The 25,802-nt window shown below is 45.9% G+C and overlaps 1 protein-coding gene across 8 annotated transcripts in view; it reads right to left on the bottom strand.

Annotated features, from left to right (window-relative positions):
• Window positions 1–25,802, bottom strand: part of ADCY8 (adenylate cyclase 8) — a 222,504-nt gene that overhangs the window by 119,968 nt on the left and 76,734 nt on the right. For all 8 annotated transcript variants that reach the window (XM_021088903.2, XM_021088904.2, XM_021088905.2 and 5 more), the window contains 3 exons: window positions 21,254–21,384; window positions 12,472–12,583; window positions 2,683–2,810 (listed from right to left, as the gene is read on the bottom strand). In XM_021088903.2, the coding sequence (XP_020944562.1) occupies window positions 2,683–2,810; window positions 12,472–12,583; window positions 21,254–21,384 (371 nt within the window). The remainder of the gene's footprint in view (window positions 1–2,682; window positions 2,811–12,471; window positions 12,584–21,253; window positions 21,385–25,802) is intronic.

Here is a 25,802-nt window from a genome sequence, read left to right as displayed (position 1 = left end):
GCAAGTATATCAAATTATCATACTGAGTACTTTAAATATATACATTTTTTTTTTTCTTTTTAGGGATGCACCTGAGACATATGGAAATTCCTGAGCCAGGGGTTGAGTTGGAGCTGCAGCTGCTGGCCTTTGCCACAGCCACAGCAACACCAGATGTGAACCACATCTGTGACTTAGGCTGACGCTTGCAGCAACACCAGATCTTTAACCCACTGAGTGAAGCCGGGGATCAAACTCGCATCCTCAGAAAGACAAGATTGGGATCCGAACTTGATGAGCCGCAGCGGGAACTCCCAAATAGATTCACTTTTATTTCTCAATTATATTTCAACAAAACTTTTAAAGAAAGAAAGTCAGTCAGAAGAAAGTTTTGCTCCTTTAACTTAAATTTTTACATGGTTGGTAAATCACAGATTTTCAGAGACCTCAGAGCTGATCTAGTCCAACTTCCTCATTTCATAGACAATGAATCCAGGTAATACCTCTAGTGGGCACCCACAGACAGGAGAAGGACCCCTGGGGGCCTGTTTGTCATTGAATTTCCAGAGCTTAGCACAGTGTCTGGCACAAGGTCGAACTCAATAAAATATGTGTTGACTGACCTAGTGACTGAATAACAGAAGAGAGTTCTCACACCTCATCAGTCGTAGAGTTGATACAAGATACTGACTGGGGCTTTTGGGGGTTGGTCCCACTGCCTCTCTTGAAACCAGTCCACATATTATCACAATTCATTTAGTTTTCAGGACAAGACTCTCAAGTGTCCAAATTAATAGCTAAGAAGCACCTGCAGCCTTTCCCATCTGCCAAAGGCTGATGAAAATGGAATTCTGGGTGGGAACTGGTGAGCTCCTTTCTCTTATCCTATCAGAGGAAATTACATCTCCATCTCTGTAAAAGAAGGGGCAAGGGCAGAGTGGACATTTCCAGTCTGTCCCCACCTGCTTCCTTGGTGTTAGGGATGGAGAAGGTTGGCTTTTCATCATACACCTCACGGCAAAGCACCCCACTGCCTTGATCAGGTCCTGGTGGTGGGCTGGTTCCAGAGGTGGGAGCCTAAGGGCCCGCAGAGTGGCGAATCTGCCCACCCAGAGTCTTGAAATAACCAGTGGAGCAGGAACCTATTTAGGAAAAGGGCTTCTGTGCCCTCTTCTTAGTTAGGGGACTTCGCAACCCTTCCTCACATCCACAGACCTCTGCCGGAAACCTGAATGAGGTCAGGGATCAGTCAACAAGCAGAAGGGTCAGGACATTGTGTTGGCCAAGGCCTGGTTCTAGAAGGGGAACCTCTAGCTCCTTAGATTCCTCCTGCTCATTCCTGGGTTGGCCTTGGGAAGCCACAGGCAAGCTGCGCCCACAGTGGAGGGCGTGAGTGTGGGGGTGGAGGGTAAGGGGTTGTTGTTCTTGCTGACCTTTAATCCAGATGACACTCTAAGGATCACAAATGCGCCTGGCAGCACCTACAACCAAGATGTGAGTTCACAGGGAGAGTCTTCTGGTCTGTTTGTAACAATACTCTTCTTCCCTCATAAGATGAAGGCACAAGCCTTGGAGGTTTCTGCCCACGAATCCTCTCTCTCTCTCTCTCTTTTTTTTTTTTTTTGGCTTTTTAGGGCTACATACACAGCATGTGGAGGCTAGGGGTGCAGTCGCAGCTGTCGGATTCTCATGGATACTAGTCAGGTGGTTTCCACTGAGCCACGACAGAAGCTTCCCGAATCCTCTCTTTATTGCCGTCATTGCGGGAGGACGTGATGCTTGGAGGATCTGCAAACACTTTGGAACTTTGAGGGGAGCTTTGTCAACACTGAGCTTCTGTCCCAAAGCCACATACAGTCTAGTTCCAAAATCCCTGACCTCGGTCACTCATCTCCCTTTGATTAAGCCTCCGCTTGCCAGATATACTGACCAAAGCCAAAAGCACTCGTCACACACCCATGAAGACACCCCTTGCCCTTCTGTGACTCCTGTTGGCCTTAGGATAAGAGGTAACCCCTTAACATGGCTAAGAAGGCCCTGCAGGCTCTGGTTGAGCCTCCATCCCAGGATGCAGTCCACCTGTCACCACCACCTCCATCCCAGGATGCAGTCCGCCTGTCACCATGGTCATCTCCATCCCAGGCTTCACCAGAGGCCATTGTGGCCCATCCCAAATTCTGCACTTGGCCCTCCGATCTCCCAAGCTCTCCATTCCACCTCCAGCATCTAATGTCTCACTTTTCAGGTAACAGCTCAGACATCTCTACTCTAGACAGTCTTCTCCAACACCCTGCGTTACACCAACTGTTGCTTCTCTCCTGCTCCCAGGCACCCTGGTTTGACTCTCTCAGAGTACACGGTGCCATATTGAAATTGTTTATGCTGCATCTCCCCCACGCACTGTCATCTCCTGAAGGCAAAAGCACTACACTCATCACGTTCCTTGCTGTATCCCCACAAGGACACGGGTAATACAAATTTGTTCTACAAATAGTTGAAAGGGAGGTATAACTACAACATAAGGAAGCTAGTGGGTTCACTGGGTCCTATGGGAGAATCAACAGGCATACGGTTTTCACGAAATAAGTCAGAGCTTCACCTTTTCACATCCACACAATCAATGGCACAGGGCAGATGGGGTGGCTGGTCTTTCCCATCATGCACAGGGAAGGCCCTGGTGTGAGGGAAGAGGGCTCAAGTTACCTGATGGTTTTGATCATGCTGAGGCCCATCTCAACACAGCAGTGGGCGTGGTCCTGGCGGGGCTCAGGAAGTCCTGAAACGCAGTAGTAGCAGTCGCCCAGGATTTTAATGCGCAGGCAGTGGTGCTCCTGAAAGGCACAGAGTGGGAGAGGAACGGACTGAGTCAGCAGACAGGTACGTGCTTCTGAAAGGCTTGGGGAAGACAGGAGCCAGGGCAGGTGGTCTGCCCCTTGGGATCAGGAGCTTCGACCTTTGAAATGTACTATGATTTTCCTGGGGAATTAAGGGGGTGTTCGAAGGGCTCAGTGGTAGAAGAAATCATGGAAAACCACTGGATTTTTTTTTTTTTTTTTTAAATGGCTGCACTCACAGCCTATGGAAGTTCCTGGGCCAGGGACTGAACCTGAGATGCAGCTGTGGCAACGCCAGATCCTTTAACCCACTGTGTTGGGCTGGAGATCGAACCTGCACTTCCACAGTGACCTGAGCTGCTGCAGTCAGATTCTTAACTCATTATGCCACAGTGGGAACTCGAGAAAACACTGGATTTTGAGATGGACAGATACAGGGCCATATCTTGGCTCTGCCAGGTAAGGAGCTTTCTGATCTTAACACCCATCTTGCAGATGGGCCTGGCAAAGCATGGGCATTCAACACGGGTGTTCGGTATTTGCCTACGAATCCTGCTCCCATTGATGCATTTCTTCTCAGGATGTGACCTGTTTTTTTTTTTAAATCAGTTTTTATCTCAATAATAAGCACTTAAAAATACAAATCACTTAGGGATATCCACTATTTCAACTCTACATAAAGTGTTTTCCCAAATATTGGTACCTTAAAAAGAGAGGCAGACTATGTCTTAAACATACTCTTTCATGAATTAATTCATTTATTATTATTCATTTATTAATTCATATGCTTGTCCACTGATAAAAACATCAGTTGCGCATCTATAATAAAGCAAGCATTGTCCCTGACACAGAGAGCATTAATAAGAACCTCTATTATACACTGTATATTAAACAGAACCTTCTGAAGAAGGAACGGTTTTTATCTTCACCTCACAGGTGAGAAGTAAGACATTTGTTTGTCTGGTGGATTCATAATTTTGAAGACGTGATTCTTACAAAGTTTCAAAGAGCAGCAAACACCTAGGAAATGGTGCATACTTTTATTGGATGGGAATAGGATGGATTTTTCAGGTTTTAGAGGAAGAGAACTTGGGGCAGCAGTGCACAGAGGCTGAGGGCACTGACTGAGGAGTTTGTCTGCACAGGATCAAATCCCAGACCCCTCCCATTGTCACGTGCGTCTTTAGGTAAATTACTTAACCTCTGCGCTTCAGTTGCCTCATCTGTGAAATGAGGGTGAGAATAGGCCTGGGAGTTCCTGTTGTGGTTCAGCAGGTTAAGAATCCAACTAGTAACCATGAGGATGCAGGTGTGATCCCTGGCCTCATTCAGTGGGTTAAGGATCCAGCATTGCCATGAGCTGCAGGGTAGGTTGCAGATGCGGCTCAGATCCCATGTTGCTGTGGCCGTTGTATAGCCTGGCAGATATAGCTCTGATTTGAGCCCTAGCCTGGGAACTTCCACGTGCCACGGGTGTGGCCCTAAAAAGAAAAAAGAAAAAAAAAAAAAAAAGACACACACACACACACACACACACACACACACACACACACAGAGGCCCTCACCTTGTGATTGTAAGGATGAAGTAAGATGATGCATGTGAAGGGTTTGGGAAGGAGGCACTAGAGGCAGGTTGCCTGTCTCTCTGATGATGACGGGGCCTCCTGTTCCAGTTCGTTCTCATCTCTATCTGTGACCAGGGGCCAATGACTTTCCCTCTAGGTTTCCTTGGGTCGATGGTTGAGACTGAATGACCTGTGAGACGCCTTCTAGAGCTGAAGCCCCAGGAGGGGTTAGGTCTATGGCTTTGTGGGTGAGAGGCTCTCCTGGCGAGACCAGAGTCCAAAGGCAGGAGGAGGGGGAGCTGCAGCCAGCAAGGGGCCCACCGAGATGCCCTTGTGCTGCCGAGTGACAAAGCACCATGCTGGTTTCCTAATCTGATCAGGGGTTGGGACATCCTGTTTAGGTAAGGAGGGAAATCACTTGCCCAATGAAAAACAAATATCGGACAGGGAAAGGCGAATCAGCACTGGCTCTGGTGTTTCCCTGCCTGGATCAGATCTCCGGGGCCTTGCCAACCCTCCCAAATGGGCACAGATGCCATCTTCAGAACTCTGATAGCATGAGCAGACATCCCACGGTTATTTTTAGGAGCCTATGGCTCCTGTCTATTGGCTGCTTGAGTGGAGCTAATTTTTCAAGAGAGCTGCTGCTGAGGTCTGATCAAAAAGGGAAGCTCAAGACCTTCAGTTGTTTGTTGTAAGACTCTCTAGAGTGTTATGGCCAGAATGGGGCTAGTGAGACCTGGCCCACTGGTCCTTTTCAGATTCGTGGACTCCATGGGAGAGTTTAAAAAAAAAAAAAACAACAACCCAGGGTCTCAAGGGATTGCTATAGGGTTAAATTTTCTATTTTGCCAAGGAAGTATGCAAAGTCCATCAACAAACAAACAAAAAAACAATCCAACTACCCAACTATCCCCATCGTTTTATTTAAAAAAATTATTAAAAAACACGGGCATTGCCAAGGGGGAGGGAACTATAGTCACTTGCGATGGAACATAATGGAGAATAATGTGAGAAAAAGAATACATATGTGTGTGTGTGTATATATTATATATGTATATTTTATATATATATATATATGGGTGGGTCACTTTGCTGTGCAGTAGAAATGGACAGACCCTGTAAACCAACTATAATGGAAAAAATAAAAATCATAACAAAATGAAAAAATCAAAATAGGATTTTTCAAAAGGGAGGGGGGCACTTTCAACACCACAAAGGTAAAAAGACATATTCTTAGAATAAAGGAACGTTCTTGGCACTAAAATGAAATGAATAGAATAAAAACGCACATTGCTTTAGTTGGGGCTACAAGAGAAAACCTCCTGACAAAGGAGCGATAGGAAATCACCCATCAAATTCCTTATTCTGATTTTGCATCCCAGAACACTGAGGCTGGGAGGCAGGGCTCGGTGACTTCAGTCACTCGCTCATCATTTGCAAATGGTCCTTAGCAAGGAGCCAGCTGTGACTCAGGCTGCAGGCAGCCTAGTGAGGCAGAGAGACCTGCCTCCTTGTCTGCAGTGGGAGGAGGAAGGGAAAGAAGAGATTAGCAAATGCTTTGGCCGAAGTCAGACCTCTGCATTCTAGTCAAATTTACCAGCTGTTGGACCTTCGATAAGTCACTGAAGCCACTGATATGTGGGTTTCAAGTCCCCATATTCGACCCATGTCAAAATAATCCCCTTGTCGACATAATCCCCTTGTCCTTAATATATAGGGAAGTAAGCATGGCCGTCAATTGGCAATGACAATGACAGCTAACACCTGAAAATCGCTTTCTACTTGTGCCTGATCTATTTCTCCTTTGAGTCTCACCATAACCCTGAACATGGCAGAGCATGTTTTTAGTATAAGAGAGATGGAGAGCATCCCATGCCACAGATCAGCTGGCTAAAAATAATGATACGACCATATATGATATTCCGCAAGCCCAAATGAGTGATTTTTCCATGAAAACATTGGTCAAAGAGTTTTGAAAAAAATTAGGGAAAGGGATTGATCTGTACTGAGCACATACTCTGTGCCAGGCTGTGTGTTAGAGGCATCACACTGCATCTGCTTAGTCTTTTACGACCACATTCTGAGTCTGGTGCCACTTCACAGACGGCTGAGGGCAGTGAAGGTCACACAGCCAGGCAGAGGCAGAAGCGCAGTTCACGGCATGTGTGTCTGGCCGGGGTACTCTCAGCTCGCTCCCTACAAAACTGCAGAAATTACAGCCGAGTCCGGAATGGTAGATGTCCTGACAGAAACGTGATTTGGAAGGAGATTATGTAAAATAGCTTATTGAAGGCAAAGAACATTGCTGGGAAGATATTTGTACCCCAGGGTCCATTATTCTTCTAGGCAAAAGATGAAGCTGGGGGCTTCCTTCAAAAACAATGGGCACCAGATAAAACTGTGGGCGTCTATATATGCATATCTATATAAATAATTTATGTGTGCATATATAAATATAAATATGAATGGCCTCGCTTTCTGTACGTCAAGTTCTGTCAGTTTGCAGAAATATTTTTCTCATCAATTCTTGTGAGATGTCAGATGACTTGACAGCAATATTCAGGCAACTTCTTTTTTGCCAGGAACTGCTTTGAAAAATTCACATTAAAAAAGCCAGGTTGCTTTCAAAAAAGATACTGAAAAAGAAAAATAAAGTAGGATGAGGGTCTTGGAGATTTTATCGGGTCAGCCTTAATAGAATCGTTTGCCTCCGATCTTGATGGCTTTGAAATGGTAAAAAGCTTGGGAAAAATCCAGAGAATTTATGAAAACTTCTATGTAGATGACATGGAGGAGATAAAGGCACCAAATTACTAAAGATGGTTACAGGGATGGTAAGATTACAGAGGTGTACACTTTTTGTATTGTCTCCATCTCTAGTATTTGAATTTTATATAATGGACAACTATGTCTTTAGTAATCAGAAAAAAAAAATGAAAAATGAAAAGAAAAAAGACTCTCAGAACAAAAATATTAGTGCCATGAATGCACTTGAAAAGTTATATTAGGAGTTCCCGTTGTGGCGCAGTGGTTAACCAATCCGACTAGGAACCATGAGGTTGCGGGTTCGGTCCCTGGCCTTGCTCAGTGGGTTAAGGATCCGGCGTTGCCGTGAGCTGTGGTGTAGGCCAGTGGTTACAGCTCCAATTTGACCCCTAGCCTGGGAACCTCCATATGCCGCGGGATCAGCCCTAGAAAAGGCAAAAAGACAACATCAAAAAAAGTTATATTATAACTTTTATGTATATATAGGCTTTTTAGGGCTGCACCTGTGGCATATGGAAGTTCCCAGGCTAGCAGTTGAATCAGAGCTGCAGTTCCCAGCCTATGCCACAGCCACGACAACTCAGGATCCAAGCCTCAGCTGCAACCTACATTTCAGCTCACAGCAACCACATATCCTTAACCCACCATCCAGTGGGGCCAGGGATCGAACCCGAATCCTCATGGATACTAGTCAGGTTCTTAACCCACAGAGCCACAACAGGAACTCCATGACAATTTTTAAAGAACTTTATCTAACTGTAATCACACAAATTAACATATGAAAACATGTCCTGTAGATTAGCCTCCTGAGCAGCCCCTCCCCCTCAGACACACCTGGAAACCAAGTCTCTGTTCCCTCCTGAGAGGCTACTACGCATTCATAGATACATCTATGTATTTATATGTACATATTATTTTTCATGCTCTTTAGCCATAAATTGATCATACCCTGTTTCCAGGTCTGAGACATGTTTTTTCATGCAACATCTTGAAATTCTTTCTATGTTGGTACAGCAATAGCTATCTCATTCTTTTAAATCTATTGATTAGTTTTCCTTGGTGTTGGAATTGTTCTTTGTAACAATAATTTAGGATGCTTCCCATTTTGCCAGCAATTGGAAGTAGGTTTAAGATGTCATGATGTTCATTTAAACGTATAATTTTAAAGCTTTGATTATAGCATATATATTCTTCCTTCGTAATTGGGAGGGAAGGAGGTAGGTAAAGATACTTTATTTAAAAAAAAAAACAAAACAGGGTCAAGATCAAAAGTTATCAGAGTTTGCTAAGGGCATTAGAAAGGGTGAAAACCATTCTGCTTGGAGCAGACCAAACCACGAGGGCACTGAGGAATTCAGTCATACTAAGAGGATCTTTAATAGAAGGCTTTGAAGTATTTTTCCTTCATCTTAATACTGCACTGAATAAATGGGAAGGTACAGTGTGTGATGTTTACATGGGAAGTGGATTTTCTCAGAAGTACAACATCATGAAAATCAAAAGCAAAGACTTAGGGCGAGGCAGCTAGAGATCATTATAAAGCCAGAGCATTTTCATTCTAAAAAGACACCATAAAAGGCAAGTACAATCCCCTTTTATACAGAAGCAAAGCCTGTGACCCACTTGCTTTCGTGATTTGCCAAAGGGTGGGGGCAAAAACATTGAAAGGAGGTTTTCTCATTCCAAGGTGAGTAGAATTGTTTTCACGGGCAGAGTTTCTCGAACTTGTCCACAGAGACCCCTAGCGAAAAAGAGACTGAGGTACCCAGGATGGGTGGGTGAGGACGGCGTAGCAGTTGGGTGGGAGTTACTGAGTGCTTATGAGGACTGCATGCTATTCTGAGCCAGCCTCCGTGCATTTATCCTTCATTACAATTCTGCTAAGAAACAGACTCAGAGAGGGGGTTTGTATAAAGGTTACTGAAGTCCAGCCCATAGGTGAGGTCCTGTAAACCTGGTCGTCCGGCATGAAGAGCAAAGCATCTCTGACATCTTGCTCCATCCCTTAACATACCCGGAGCATTGCTCAGTGGTCAAGAGCTAGCACTTGGCCTTGGCCGGCCTGAGTCACAGGTGCACCACCTCCCGGGGCTCCGAGCAGATTCCTTTACTTCTTTTGTGTTTCGGTCACCTGCTCTGTTGAACTGGGAACAATAGAGAACCTACCTTTGTAGGTTTGGTACTACCCAGCAGTACCTAAACCTACTAAATTAGGCACGCCAGGGCAAATACGCAGTCTAGTGCGTAATGCATCCCAGGCAGTTTATGAATGTTTAAATATTTTCAAAATTAATAATACTCTTAGACTCCGTCATATATCTGTGTTTCATTTGATATTTGCTAAGAAATTTTTTTGGCCACCACTTCAGCGTTAAGAAGTTCCCAGGCCAGGGATCGAACCTGCGCCACAGAAGTGACACTGGCAGATCCTTAAGCTACTAGGCCGCCAGGGAACTCCCTGATAGTCTTTTTTATGCTTTTTCTTTAAAATCTTTCAATAAGACTCATACTCCAGAAGATAGAAGATGGCATCTTGCGCCTGCTGTGTACCCCTGTCTCACTCCCTCTCCCCCACCGTGTGTACTGTTAATCAGGGCAAAGGACCTGGGGCGACAGGACAAAATCCACGTTCCTTAAAATGTCGCACTGTGCCCTCCAGCCTTGCTGTACTTCCTCTTCAAGCTCATCCTCGCTGCAGTCTCGAGTGCCCTTTACGCTCCAGCAATCTTGAGCTTCTTATAGCTCTGCAAACAAGCAGCACGTTTCCCCATTTTCACACTTCCCTGACTTTGTGCATGGCTCAGCCTAGAAGCTCCTGCTCTTCCTCAGACCCGGCTTCTCCTGATAGTGTGAAATCACCCTCTTCTGGTCCCAGGCCCTGACTGTTCCTCGATTCGTCCCCCAGGACCTCTGTGTCAATGGCTTGTACCATACAGTCCTGCAAATTTTATGGACTTGTCTTTCTCCCTTAGCAGACTCTGAGGGCAGAGATGGTTTTGTTGTTGTTGCTGCTTTTCGTTTGTCTCTTTTTAGGGCTGCACCCACCGCATATGGCACATGGAGGTTCCCAGGCTGAATTGGAGCTACAGCTGCTGGCCTACGTCACAGCCACAGCCATGGGGGATCTGAGCCATGTCTGTGACCTACACCCCAGCTCACAGCAATGCCGGATCCTTAACCCACTGAGCGAGGCCAGGGATCCAAACCCACATCCTTTTGGACAATAGTTGGGTTCTTAACCCAAAGAACCACAACGGGAACTCCCAGAGGACTGGTGTTGTCTGGCCAGAGCATTGCACGGTTCCCGGTACAAAGTAAGTCCACAATAAGTGCTGGCTGCACAACTTGGCTTACATTTCGCAGAGCGACCCTTTCCCTGGATCCAGGGAGGGGGGATGACTGTGACAGCAGAAACTGGCCTTGGTTGCATCTATCGGTTTTCTTTGGAGGGTCATTTTTGCTCATCTTAGCCTCTATGAGCAAAATATTTAGAACCCTAACGTAAAACAGAAAAACTATGTGTAGCTGGTAACAACCACCCTTGAGGCAACAATAAAAAGAAACGGTAACCATTCTTTCCCACCTTCAAATTCCTAGCCTTTCGGGTTATCGTAATCTTCCTATGAGAGGAGCCATCAGTTTCCACCTCTTCTGCTCACGTCAGTCTCGTATTGAAGAGTTGTCTAGTAGCTACGGTTACAAGGCAGGGTCCTTGGCAGGTCCGTGCCTATTTTTCCTGCCTCATCTTCTGGTTCTCTCCACCCAGACATCTTTTTTTTTTTTTTTTTTAATTTTAATTTTTATTTTTTTTTTATTTTCCCACTGTACAGCAAGGGGGTCAGGTTATCCTTACATGTATACATTGCAATTACAGTTTTTCCCCCCACCCAGATATCTTTATTTTTGTACTTCTCTCTGCACGCAGCGACCTTTCCCACCTTCTTCACCTCACTAATTGGTGTATAGATTTTATATAATAAATTTACCATTTTGATAAATGTGTAGAGTCGTGCTCACACGTAGGGCAACCACAACCCTCCCGAAATCACTGCACCCTGTGCATCTGCGCCGTTAACCCACTCCCTCCATCACTTGGCCCTCCTGGCGACCCCTTTTCTCTTTCCTGCCCCTATAATTTTGGCCTTTTTTATAGAAGAACGTCTTCCAAATGGAATCGTAAGGTATCTGGCTTCTTTCACTTATATTGCATCTGAGATTCGGTCATGTTGCTGCATGTATGGGTGGTTTATTCTTTTTTTATGGCTAACTAGTATTCTATTGTGTTCGCTTTCTCCTTTTTAAGGCCCAGCCTAAGAATCACTATCTCCCGGAAGTCTTCTCCGCTCCAAGGGTTCTGTGTTGTTTCAGCGTTCCCATAGCACTCCAGACTTGCCCTCATCACAGCACAGGGCACCTGGTGTATCGAGGACCTCACTGGGTATCCCTGACTGGGCTTAACTCTAAGAAGGGAACAGGTGGGCTTCAGTCATTCCCATAGTTCCAACACAACCACTGGCAGGTCCTCAGACGCAAAGCAGGAATTGGATCTCCATTGGGGTGAGGTGGCCTTAAAATAGGACATTTTGATATCCTACCAATGAACCCCCACTTGATGTGGTCTCATTCAAGTCTCACAACAGCCTGTGGAGTTGACACTAGCGACACACACATTGCAAAGTGGGAAGTTAAACCATTCCAATTTGAACCCAAAGGCCACTCTACAACACTGTGACAATAATATTCCTCTGTACTTTAAGTGGCTTTAGGACGAGGAATCTGTGTTTTAGTGGCAAATGCCCATCTCCTTTAACCTGTTCCCTATTTTCGCTGTGGTCAAGCCAGCAGAAAAATGAAGGTACTGCCTTGTTGGCTAAAAACAAAGCTCTTAAGTCAAAGAGAATGGTAGGGGGATGGGTCAGTAGCTAACTGGTCCTTGAGAAGAGGCTAATTCATTCCGGATGGCTGAGGTTGGCTGGGAAACTGAAGGCAGCCGTCACCGCATGAACCCACCCTGAGGCTGCAGCTGGAAGGCGCCTGTCCACAGGCAGGGGGGAATGGAAAGCAGATTAACAAGGACTTTGGTTTCACTGTCACTCAACCAGCTGACTCTCAACGGGGGAAATCCATCCAACCAACCTCCCATCTGCAACCTGTAAATAACTAACGCCAGTCCCCAGAATGGGCGGGGATCAAGGGTCCATGTCTGGGGACAGGATGCAGAACGGGAACGACATGGCTGATGAAGGCTGAGCCCCTCTCCGCTCTAATTCCACATGCAGTCCCTCGCTCCTGCCAGGACGAGGAGGGAATTGAATTCAACTCACATGGGCCAGTCGATCAAATCTGGCAAAGAGCTCGTTGAGCATCCTGACCAGCTCCTGAGCAGACAAGGTGGTGGAGAGGTTGGTAAATCCTTTAACATCTGCAAAAAGAATACTAGACAACAGGGAGGGACGGGGTGGGGAGAAAGCACATTAATATTTTAATCCATCCTGGGAGACACATCCCCATCTAAATAAACCAACCGTGGTCTGAGATTTTAGCTCTCCTTGCCACGAGCGTCTCAAGGAATGTTTTAGTGTTTAACAAACATCTCAGCAGAGAGTCCAGCCAGGGATTCAGGAAGGACAAGGGGCCAAAGGAAAGCCCTTCTTTCTGTGCAGGGCTGCAGAGTGTGGGCAGTGCAAACAATCTGACAGGGAATTTTTTTTTTTTTTTTTTTTTTTTTTTTTAACCAGCAACAGGTCAATTTGATGTGGAAAGCAAAATGAAACGTTATGAATTCTATATTTTCACAATGAACAGCAATGCAGATGTCATGAACACAGAGCAAAACGGACACAGAGACAAAAGAACACAAAACCTCCATATCTCCAGCCCAGTGACATTCTCTACTCCAAACTGCAGGCAAATAGTTAGGCATGTTGCAAAAATTGTGGACTAGGTAGCCAACCCAAAACCTCAGGCAGAATAATTCATTACCCTAAACTCTAGCATTCACTAAGAATTTCAGTTAGGTGAAGTCTTATTCTATTCACTTGGCTTGGCATAAGGGGGGGGGGGGGACAGTCCTTGAAAGCCTTATAAAAGCCAGGCGCAGGATAGGCACTCTTTTGGTTAATCCACCCAGTTACCCTTGGGGAAGGCATCGTTCACTCCATCATGGAGATGAGGAAAGGGAGGCTCGGACAGGAAGGGAAACTTGCCCGACAATCTACCAGCAGCCCGGGGCAGGGTTGAGAATGTCCACTTGGCTGAATGGCACGTTGGCTCCATCCCACTTTAGCGCATCATCTCAGGGACTGGTGCAATTGCAGGGCACCTCTGAAAGGAAGGATGGAACCCCCAAAGGGGTACCATATTTTTTTGATTCTCATGCTTTATCATCTCTGAAACTGATGGCATCTTTGCAGTGTGTCAAATTTTTGGTTATGTCTCCTAGTGTTGCAAAGAATAATGGTGAGTCTTATCATCAGTGTGGCTTAGTTTTAATCAAACAGGTGAATTATACAGATAGTATTGTGGAATGTGCTTACATTGACCACCCTTGGTATTGAGTGGTGCTTAAATTTGTCTCCATTACAAACCGCTTTAAGAATCTGATTTTTTGATATAGGCTATGGATTTTCATTCCTAATAAATGTATAAGTATTCAACATTTTGCACTTTATTTCAAGGAATCTGTACCTTCCCAGAAGCCCAATCAAGGATTCATTAGGAATCCTTAGACCTCAATTTAAAAACTCTTGCTTTAATTAATTAATCTCTTAATTATTTTAGCAAGTATTTATGTATCTATAGTGTGGCTGGCTACACACTCTGCTAGGAAGTTGTGTTAAATGGTAAAGACAGCACCTGTCTTCGAGATGCTCAGAGTGTGGGGAATGGAGTTGAGCAGAAAAAGAGAAAGACAGGAACAAAACAGGTAATGACTACTGTGAGGGAAGGACACCCCGGGGGGTGACCAGCCACTGGGGGATCAGGAGTTTCTTAGGGAAGCAAAGTTGAGGCTGAGTCCTGAAGGACCTTGAGGACTTAATGGGTAAAGTGAGTAAATGAAAAGGTCTTAGCAAGAGATCAGGACATACTAGGGTCTGGTGGAAGAACACGCAAACGTGTGAAGGTTCTATAAGAATTCAAGGGCAGTTGTTGGTAGGGTAGCATTGATCAAGACGGGGTGAGAAGAAGAAGAGAGAGGAGAAAAGAAAGAGAGAGAAAGAAGAAGGGAGGAAGGGAGAGAGAGAGAGATGAGATGTCAGTAAGGCAACAATAAAGAAGGACTTGATAAGAGCAGTTTGAAGAATTTTTCCTGAATATGGTGGAAACCTAGTGAAGTGTTTTAAGCGCTGGCCTGACACCTTTAGATTGTTAATTTAATGTATATGGTCTCTGGTAGAATCACTGCAGAATCACTATGCTGCCACTGGCCTCTACCGCTTGCTTTCTGGTGGCATAGCATCTGGTCACATGCATAGGATTTGAGTCTAGACAGGCTGGGGTTCAAATCCCAGGTTACCACTTATGAATACCATGACCTTGGGTACCTTCCTGAACTTCGAGCCTTTGATTTGTATGCTACAGACAACCGTAGTACCGACCTCATTGGAGGGTAGCAGGTCTTTAGCACAATGCTTGGCATAGTGAGTGCTCCATACGTGTTAGTTCTTGCCATTATTATTGTACAAAAGCACACTATAAGTAAACAGTTGGGTGGAGGAGAGAGAGTGAGGTAACAGAGGTGGAAGAGAGTATGACCATTAACCGAATTACTTGTTACTTGCAGCTAAAAGAATCCCTAGCTGTGACACAAAACCTGAAACAATAGTAGCAGCAACACTTGGCATTAACTGTGGACTTGACACTATTCTACGTGGATGAGCTAATTCATCCCTCGTACCAAGACCCATGATGATCATCTCCACCTTACAGATAAGGAAACCGAAGCCTGAGTAACTTGCCCACAGACATGAAAAGCTAGGCTTTGAACCAGGCAACCTGGCACTGGATTCTATACTCTTTAGCACTACAGTATGTTATCTTTGAAGTAAGTCAGTCATTATCATGGTAGGTGGGATGTGGAAGGGCCCAGAGATCATCTGGTCCGATCTACTCACTTTATGGATCCATTAATCCCAAACTATCAATACCTATCTGTCTATGGCAGGAATGGTTTGTTCACCTATCCATCCATCCATCCATCCATCCATCCATCCATCCATCCACTCAACAGCTAATAAATTGAAAGCCTACTATGTGTTGGGTACTGGAGATACAATGGAAAGCAGAAAGTGCCGTCACAGCCCTTTACAAAACATGCAGACTATTGAAAGAAGAAATGCATTCCCTGAGCACAAAGGGCATAAACGTTTGAGATGTGCTCAGTGTTCCAATATCATCACCATTTTTTTTTTTTTGCAGTCTTCTGAATGTACCATGCTTTATGCACTCATGTCTGTACACAATGTACCTGTTCCCTGGCAGAGCTTTCTTTCCTGTTTCTACCTATTCAAATCTCATTTGTCCTTTAAGAGCCCGCTCCTATGCCAAGATTCTACTTTTATGGAGATCTCCCCAAGCTTTGCCTGTCACCCCTGCTCTAGCCTCCTGCCCAGCCTGTGCTCCCCTCTGTCACAGCCTTATTGCCTGGTAACACAATCATGTGTGTGCTACTGACTAAAGAACAGGGCGAGTGTCATTTCTGTGTCCCAGCTCCCAGCACACAATGGGTCCCATGATATCCTTCCTGAGATGACTCAACAGGAATCTTCTGAATAGAGTCTCCCTTCCTCTAGGTATGGTCATGGCCACCACTGACATATCTTGGAAACTGGTGAGGTGCAGAATCTCAGGCCCCACCCCAGACCCCTGGATCTGAATCTAACAAGAATTTAACAAGAACTCCAGGTTCTTTGTGGGCACATTTAAGATGGAGAAGCACTGGTTATGCAACAAGAGGTTAATGTTGAATAAAAGGCAAGAGGCAGAAAACCAGGGCCCTGGTTCTCACTTGGTTGTTCATTCTGCTACTCCCAGGTGCTGGGCTCAAGGTCAGGTCTTTAGACTCTGGGTATCAACTTGTAACCTTCCAAGATGAACACACTGAAGAGGCCATATTAACTGTCACACCTAATCTGCTTATGTAAATTGTTCATTTGGTGAAAAATAAGTGATGTTACCTATTAGTCACTCTGCAAATAGAGTCCTCAAGGAAGATTAGCAGAATTCACTAGACTCATTAGGAACATGGCTCTGTGTAGACTTTTCTTCCTAACTTGTGTTCTTGGGAAGGTTATCAATCTCTCCGAGCTTTCATTTTCTTGATAAAGCAGAGATCATTAAAGCTACTCTGCAGGGTTACTATAAGGAGATCACTTATACATCCCAGCATAGTCCTCAATACATGGAGAGTATACACCTCCTTGCGGAAATGTGTGGGACTCGGAGAGTGTTTCCTAGACAGCCACACAGACAGACCCCCAAAGCCAAGTTCTCCAGCTCCACCAGATTGCATTTGCTTGTATGTGAAACAGTAGTCTGCAGGGTCAAGGTGATGATTGCACCTGTTGACAGGCTTGGCTGGGAAGGAACAGCCAGTGGAGAGAGGAAGTGGACTGGATTATCCCAGCAAATGTGCAAACATACATGGCAAGAGGTCGGGGGGCAAGAGGAAAGAGGGCAGGGAGCTGTGGGTGAGAAGCTAAACTGTCCACCAAATCCACACCTCCCTGTCACTAGCAAAGGCCACCAGCAGGGGCTCTGCACCCCTCTTCTATCTAGATGGGATTCACATCATTGCTGGGACGACATTGTAAAGAAATAGCTGTCTCTTAGAGCATCAGCCATGCGGAGCTGTGTGGATAAATAATACTGAGTTTACATCATTGAAATTGAGAGGTTATTTGTTAGAGCATTACCCTAACTTGCCCAAGAGGTATCTTAAGTATATGGGGAATAGAGGAAAGAGGACTAGAACTGGGGAGATGGGACTGGAAGCCCAAATGGCTTCCCACAAAAAGCCAAGTGGCCGGCTGGAGCTTGAGTGCATCTGGTGAGGTCCAGATGTTCAGAGCTGACATTGACCAGAGGGTCCAAGTGTCTTGTCCATTTCAAGCAGCTTGGCTTTCAGATTCAGAAACTGAGCTCCGGAAAGGTGAAATGATGCAGCCAAAGTCTTGTAGGGGGTGTGACTCACAGAAAGTGTGCTCACCCCAGTCCATCCTGGGCCACTTATGTCCCCAAGCCTGGCACCTCTGACCACACCTTACACTGACAGGATGCAATGAACTGTATGAAATATAATTGACTTAGACATTTACAGAGGGCTGTTTTCTGGAAAAGGTCACAAACAACAACAACAAAAGCAACAGAGAAGAAAGAATGAGCCTGGTGGGCTGCCACGAAGAGAGTGACAGTCTGGGAAAGGATTTTTTAAAATGCTTCCTTCCCGGCAGTGAATGTGCTCTGGGGGCTGGAAAACAGGGCATAGCAGCTGGTCCGGCTCTGTCTTCAGACACGAGCTAAGGGCCATCCTACTCTGCTTTTCATCTCTGGTCTTATTTTTGCACCCAGCAGCCCCAGCATGGGCTGGCAAAGCCCCACCGCCCTGAGTTGAGTTCATCTTCCCAGGACCGGCAGGAGCAGTGGGCATCCGGCCACCACGGCCTCTGGGAAGGGCTGGGAGGGGCCTTGGTGCAGCTGCCAGGAGCTCTGTGCATTCTTTTCTGCTTAGAAACGGCTCCTTCACCAGAGCTCAGACTGCTGAGAAATGCAGGGCAGTCAACTCAATCTTAATTCAGTGCAGTGTGAACTTCTGGAAAAGGCTCTCGAGCACAAAAACTCTGGTTGATGATTGACAAGAAACGGGCAGGGTGCAGAGGGGGCAGAAGGAGCTTCAGTTGTTCTCCACTAAGGGAGGCCCTGAAAATGGATTAGTGGTGCAGCAAGAACTCCAGACATGTCATTTATTGAACTTAAGGCTCCTGAGTATGTTGCTGTGGGAGTGCAGTCTTGTTTCTTTCCTTCCCTTCCTTTTCTTTCTTTCTTTCTTTCTTTCTTTCTTTCTTTCTTTCTTTCTTTCTTTCTTTCTTTCTTTCTTTCTTTCTTTCTTTCTTTCTTTCTTTCCTTCTTTCTTTCTTTCCTTCTTTCTTTCTTTCTTTCTTTCTTTCTTTCTTTCTTTCTTTCTTTCTTTCTTTCTTTCTTTCTTTCTGTGTCTGTCTCTCTTTCTCTCTCTCTCTCTTTCTTTCTTTCTCTCTCTCTCTTTCTTTCTTTCTTTCTTTCTTTCTTCCTTCCTTCCTTCCTTCCTTCCTTCCTTTCTTTTTCTTCCTTCCTTCCTTCCTTCCCTTTCCTTTCCTTCCTTCCTTCTTTCCTTTCTTTTTCTCTTTTTCTCTCTCTCTTTCTCTTACTTTCTTTCTTCCTTCCTTCCATCCTTCCTTCCTTCCTTTCTTCTTTCTTTCTTTCACTTTATAGGGCTGCACCTGTGGCATATGGAAGTTCCCGGGCTAGAGGTCGAATCGGAGCTACAGAATTGGAACAGCTGCAGGCCTACACCACAGCTACAGCAATGCCAAATCCTTAACCCACTGAGTGAGGTCAGGGATTGAACCCACATCCTCATGGATACTAGTTGGATTCTTAACCCACTGAGCCACAATGGGAACTCCTCCTTTTATTGTTTAGGAAAGGAAGTTTTGGCCCTTTCTTTTTCTCCATGGAGACATGCAGTTTTGTATATGTTATATACATATATTTTATAAGATGTTATATTTCCTTATAATTGTAATTTGTTAAATCACATATCATTAATATATAAAAATCTTTAATATATCAGTCCGTATTTCATACCTGCCTTACATATCTATTTTGTATATATACGCATCTCACTGTTCTGCCTTCACTTGTGCTGATCCTTCTGCTCAAGATTCCTTTCTTTGATTTTTTCACCTGGCTGTCTCAATTTTAAATAAGGCAAATAAGAATCATCCCCTTTGGAGTTCCCATTGTGGCTCAGTGGGTTAAGGACCCAACATTGTCTCTGTGAGGATGTGGGTTCAATCCCTTGCTCAGTGGGTTAAGGATCTGACATTGCTGCAAGCTTCAGTGTACATCACAGATGTGGCTTGGATCTGGCATTGCTGTGGCTGTGGTGCAGGCCTGCAGCTGCAGCTCTGATTCAACTCCTTATCCAGGAACTTCCATATACTGCAGGTATAGCAGTAAAAAGAAAAAAAAAATCATCCTTTCTAGGGGGGCTTCTTCACCCACCTCCATCCCCCACCCTACCCCTTACCCCAGGTCCTTTTTTATGATCTCTTAGGGGCCTTCGCTTACTTTAATAACAGAACCTCCCATTGCATTAAAATTATTGGTACTGCGCTGAGTCTGCTGTTGTAGCAGTGGTACTGATGAGTTCCATCTTCTGTGGGACCAATTCCTAGACTGGGGTGCATCTGTTTGACAAGGGACTCTTTGAGAACTCAAACATCTAAACTAGTGGAGCTCAGTTCCTGGATGAGAGCCTGAGAATGATCTATGCTGGTATTTCTGTGAAAAGGTTGTGCCAGAGTCAAGCTTTCTGCTGGGCTGGACTTGCTTTTAAATGAGAGTTCCAGCACACCAAGAAAATCACCCAGAGATGCTGGTAAGAAGGAAAGGTTGTTCTTCCCTTCGCCCAAATTTGGGAGGAAGGGAACTAAGAGGGTGCATTCGTCATTTTCAGAATTGTTCCAATTACAGATTTCCCCTAGTGTTTGGGAAATTTCCATCCTATGGTATTTGCTGGGAGGGAGATAAAATTCTACTGAACAAGCTGAAAACGTCAGATACTTGCTTCCCAGTCACTTGTGGGGAATGACACAGCCATCAGACACATCTGCCCCAGGTTAACTTGGGATGCTAAGTGGTGGGGGTGGGGTGGGGTAGGGGGATGGTGAAGTGGGGAGGAGGGGGACCTGGCGAAGGCAGCCAGATCCAGGAGGGACTGCAGGAGGAATTCTGTGTGCAGAGGCGGCAGCTGTGTCTGGCATAGGGTCGGTAACGCAAGCAACAGATTCTTCAGGAATAGTGGCAGCAGCATCCTCACGGGCAAGCGCCCTGCTGTGATTTTGGCTATGCTTTCAGCTTCATTCCAGCCCATCTCCTGAGCCTGCCTCTGCCTCTCCATCCTTCTCCAGTGACTCTGTGGGTCATCACATAGCCTTTCAGTACATTTCTTTTAAGTCAGCCACGGTCAGGTTCTTTTTCCCTTTGCAACCAGGAAACATGTCTGAAAACAGTCTATAGTATGCTTAAAGCTCTACTATATGCTTACCCTGTCCTGTGTTTGTATATGTCTTTGTCACATAAACCCCTGTAAGGTGGCTATTAAAATGCCCATTTTATAGAGAAGGATCCGGAGATTCTGGTATGTAAATTGCCCAAGGTCACATACAGGAAGAGGTTGAATTGGGATTCTCAAGTGTCTGTCTCACTAAGAAGCCCCTGCTCTGCTTTTTAGTACACACTCTATGGTCCAGCACAGTGCTGAGCACAGAGAGGGCACCGAAGGAGGGATGGATGGATGGATGGATGGATGATGGGTAAAGGGATGAATGGTTGGGTGTGTGGATGAGTGGAAGGGTCAGGGAATGAAGAATGGATGGGAAGATGGATGGGTGAATGGTTGGCCAAAAATATGTTTGCAAAAGAAAAATAAGATTTTTTTGTATTGTTTAAAGACACTTGTAAGGAACATAACAAGGAAACCTACATTATCAGCCTCCAGATCACATTCTGGAATTATTTTTTTCAATCACCGTGTAAAAGGCTTTTGCCTTTCCCATTCAAAGCATAAAGGGAGGGAAGCCTACTGCAGCCCCCCCCCCCCCCCCACCGCCATGGCGAGTTAACTAGAGGATATAACTGCGTTTCTGGGACATTCTTCTCAGGCCTCGGTTTGGAGATGTGGAACTCTCTGAGGAGTAATCACTAGTTAATGAATTCATCAACCCCATGGAGAAAGGGGCTGACCTTCAGGCAGACAGAAGTCCTGGCGGTGCCGTGAGAGCAGCCAGGAGCACGTGGGTCACGCAGGGAACCGGGGGTGGGGGGAGGGTGGGGGGTGTTTCTCACCTGACGTTCTCGTAGCGATGGATGTAGATCCGATGGAACTGATGCTGCAGGTGCTCGTCTTCCACGTTGGTCATGTCGTTGATCATCTCCAGGACCACAAACCGGGGGAGCACGGACAGCACCAGCCGCTCCTGGGACAAAACAACGAAGGGAACCGCTTGTTAGGCTGACCACTGCGTCTCAGAAGGGTGGATGGACCGTGCAGAACTCACGGAGCTCCTGGCTGAACTTCTTGAGGAATTGCTAGTTTCATACTGTTCTATGACCACGACAAATATTGACGGAATACTTGGTAAGTGCTGGCTCTGTGTGGAGTGTTGGATACACAGGCGTGAACCAAATGGGTGAGAACCCTGCTACTATGGAGCTTACATTCCAACAGGGGACACAGACATTAAACACGGCTAAATCACGGCCAAATCCAACCATTTCGCAGTAGCCGTGTCACACTTACAAAATGTGACAAGTGTCATGTAAAGCAATCAGAGAGGATGAGGGTTGATAACATGATTCAAGGCACTACTCAGAGGAATTGCAGGAAGAGGAAACATCATGTGCAAACGTCCCGAGGCCAACAAAGAGCAAGGGTGTGGCTGGAGGGTGGGGACAGAGGGCTGTGGTGATCATTGACGAGGTGGGAGGTATAGATAAATGGGAAAGGCCTGCCTGAGGTTGTTAGCATTTAATTCCAACTAAAACTGGAAGCCACGGAGTGATACTAAGCAGGGGAGTGACAGGAACTGATTTACATTTTAAAAGATCACCCTTGGCTGTGGTTTGGAGAATGAATTGTGAGAAGGGGGCCAAAGGTGGAAGCTGGGAGATGAGCTGGAGGAGCTTCTGCTGGGGTCCAGGTGAGAGGTGATGGGGGGATAAGAACTACAGGACTGGCAAGCAACTGGAAAGGCGGGAGAGAAGGAGCGTGTAACCATGGTGATGGTTAGGTTTTTGTTTGGTGGATGTGACGCGTGAGCTGCATCCATTGAAACAGGGAACATAGGAGAGGAACCACACTCAGGAGATATTAACTCTTTTTCTTTTCTTTCTTTTTTTTTCTTTTAAGGGCCATGCACCCTGTGCGATGTATATGGAAGTTCCCAGGCTAGGGGTCGAATTGGAGCTGTAGCTGCCAGCCTACACCACAGCCACAGCAATGCTGGATCCGAGCTGCATCTTCGACCTACGCTGCAGTGGCTCACAGCAATGCCAGATCCTTAACCCACTGAGTGGGGCCAGGAATTGAACCCATGTCGTCATGGATACTAGTTGGGTTCATTTGTACTGCGCCACAATGGGAACTCCACCTATTAACTCTTTCTCGAGAGGAGATGAAACGAGACACACACAGTCTGAAAGTAGGGACCTAACACTTGACAGAATAATATTCTTCCATCGTGATCCACCCAGTAGATAAAACAAAATCACTGGTTGACTAGTGACATGAAGTAAATCCTCAAAAGATCTCGTGTTGTAGAAACCAGACAAGAGGAGTTCCATTTGTGGCTCAGAGGGCTAAGAACCTGATTGGTATCTGTGAGGATTTGGGTTCAATCCCTGGCCTCACTCAGTGGGTTAAGGATCCAGTGTTGCTGCAAGCTGCAGTGTAAGTTGCACATGTGGCTCGGATCTGGCATTGCTGTGGCTGTGCTGTAGGCCGGCCTCAAGAGAAAAAAAAAAGAAGAGAAACCAGACAAAAATCTGGCTCCTTTGCCCTATGACTTGCTCTACTGTGGAACAGAGTTTCAGACAGGTGCATTCTAATTATCACAGTTTCTCATATCTTCATATATGTTTGTGGATTCTCAGCATTTTCACCATCCATTCTTTTATTTGTTCCTTGCAACCCCCTGAAAATAAGTAGGCACAGATATTATCTTCACTTAATGGACAGACAAGTCAAATTACCTGTGTGAGCTTAACAGTTACCAAGTGGCAGTCCAGGATGCAATTTTTTTTTTTTGTCTTTTTGTCTTTTTAGGGCCGCACCCTCGGCATAATGAGGTTCCCAGGCTAGGGGTCTAACTGGAGCTACAGCTGCTGGCCTACTCCACAGCCACAGCAACACTGGATCCAAGCCACATCTGCAACCTGCACCACAGCTCATGGCAACGCCAGATCCTTAAACCACTAAGCGAGGCCAGGGATCGAACCCACAACCTCATGGTTCCTAGTTGGATTCGTTTCCGCTGTGCCACGATGGGAACTCCCAATTTTTTTTTTAACCACATTTTCCCTTGATGGGATTCTGGCTTTGAGGGACACTCAGAGCCTCAAAATAGTAGGTACTAAACAAATATTTCCTGAACAAATGAATGAACACATGGAAGCTGGAGACTGTGTCCAGCTCATGACTGCATCCCGTCCAGTGTCATCATAGTCCCGGGCACAGGAAAAGTACTTGTTAAATAGGTTCTTTAGGTGACCACGTGCATTTGGTCTTCAAATATGACATAGACGCTTTCACGGGAGACTTTTTTTTTTTTAACAAGTGCTGATCTTATTATCTATCTATCTATTTATTTATTTATTTACTTTTAGGGACCCACCTGTGGTATACAGAAGTTCCTGGACTAGGGACTGAATCGGAGCTGCAGCTGCTGGCCTACGCCATAGCTATGGCAACGCCTGAATCTAAGCCACAGCTTGCAGCAACGCCGGATCCTTAATCCATGAAAGAGGCCAGGGATCGAACCCGCTTTTACTCACACTTATGTCGGAATCTTAACCTGTTTAGCCACAACGGAAACTCCCAGGAGCCTTTTTTTTTTGTCTTTTTAGGGCCGCACCCAGGGCATATGAAGGTCCCCAGGCCAGGGGTGGAATCGGAGCTGTAGCTGTCGGCCTACACCACAGCCACAGCAACATGGGATCTGAACCGCATCTGCGACCTAGACCACAGCTCACAGCAATGCCGGATCCTTAACCCACTGAGCAAGGCCAGGGATCGAACCTGCCTCCTCATGGACTCATGGATCCTAGTCAGATTCGTTTCCACTGAGTCACAACGGGAACCCCCAGGGGACTTTTAAGATAAAAATTTAATAGCAAAATTCTGCAACCCCCGGGCTTGCCAGCCTCCAGCCAGTACTGCTTCTGGTATTTGCCCCAGCTTCCCCCTCTGCAACGCATTTTCTGCCAGGCAATGGGAAATGGCCTGGAGTCTGCTTATAAAAGCCCATTTTCAACACTTTTGCTTCTCTCAGATCTGTTCACTGCTTGAGAAACATCATTCAAATCCCTTGAACACACAGTATGAAAGAAAATGGCAAAGTTTGGCCCATAATACAATTCCCAACTCCTGTTGAGGCATAGTATCTGATTTTCTGGCTTTGGAGATCAGAAGTACAAGAATCTCTCCTGGAGCCAGACTGTGGCCCAGGGTGGCCTCTGTTCTCACATTCTGCACATCTTTTTTTTCCACCTGCATGAAAAGGGACCCCGGTTGATGTCAAGTCCATCAGTGGCCCCTGCCTGGATTTCCCTCTCATCTCACACAACAGGCTCTATTCATGTCATCACAATGGCTTCACGGGCAGCAATTGCTACCGTGCACCCTGGGGGGGGTAGTCAAGGTGAAAGCCCTGAGGGAGTCCAGATCTGCATTTTATGCAAATGTTTCCTGTGGAGGAGACAAAGGGAGTGGGCAGGCTGCTCAGGCCATAGCACTTCTGGGCTAATGGGCAGCAGTGCTTCTGAATGGCTTCAGGCAGACTCTCAGGCTCTTGCAAACTCAGAGACCTCCCATTAATCTCTCTCTGCTGCAGGCCAACCAGTGTTAACTGTGGTAAAGGTCCAGGCACTGGGGAGACTTATCCTGGGGTTCTAGATAATATCTTATTTTAAAGCGGTGGATCGCTCATTATCTAGCATGCCAAGTATCTTGCATCCAGCAATCTAAACCTCACATTAATCATAGGAGGTAGTAGCTTACTATTTTCACTGCATTTTATATATGAGATTTTGAGATTTAAAAATTTAAGTGAGGAGTTCCCACTGTGGCACAATGGGATCAGCAGCGTCTCTGCAGCACTGGGATCCAGGTTTGATCCCTGGCCCGGGCCAGTGGATTAAGCATGCGGCGTTGCCACAGCTGTGGCTCGGATCTGATCCCTGGCCCAGGAACTCCAGGTGCTGCAGGGCAGCTAAAAACGGAGAAAAAAAGAAAACAGAAAAGAAAAGAATGGAAGGGAAATTAGGCAGCCCGGAGTCATATACTTGGCAAATACACAGTGAAGACTCGAGCCCAGATTTCTTTTCCTTTGGAACCCAGGTTGTAATTCATCTATTTATCCACTTATTTATCATGTCCAGGAGTAGGTGCTAGGTGACAGGTGCAGTGATGGGTGTGAGAACCAGCAGTCGACACAGCCAGATGTGGTACTTGCCTTTGCAGGGCTGATGTTCTAGAGGGAATGAATGGGCCACAGTAGAGATTAAGGGGACCCAGCGGCTGCTTTCATGAGACGGTCAGAGAAAGACCCTTGAAGGGGACTATTACACTGGAACCCAAATGGTAGAGGAAGCCAGTCTTGTGGAGAGCTAGGAAAAG

Source organism: Sus scrofa, chromosome 4, assembly GCF_054392235.1.
Source record: "Sus scrofa isolate SSC_HxYL_T2T_F1_AM1 chromosome 4, Sscrofa_HxYL_maternal_Yorkshire_Landrace_v2.0, whole genome shotgun sequence".
NCBI classification, from domain to species: domain Eukaryota; kingdom Metazoa; phylum Chordata; class Mammalia; order Artiodactyla; family Suidae; genus Sus; species Sus scrofa.
This window is presented reverse-complemented; position numbering and strand designations above follow the sequence as displayed.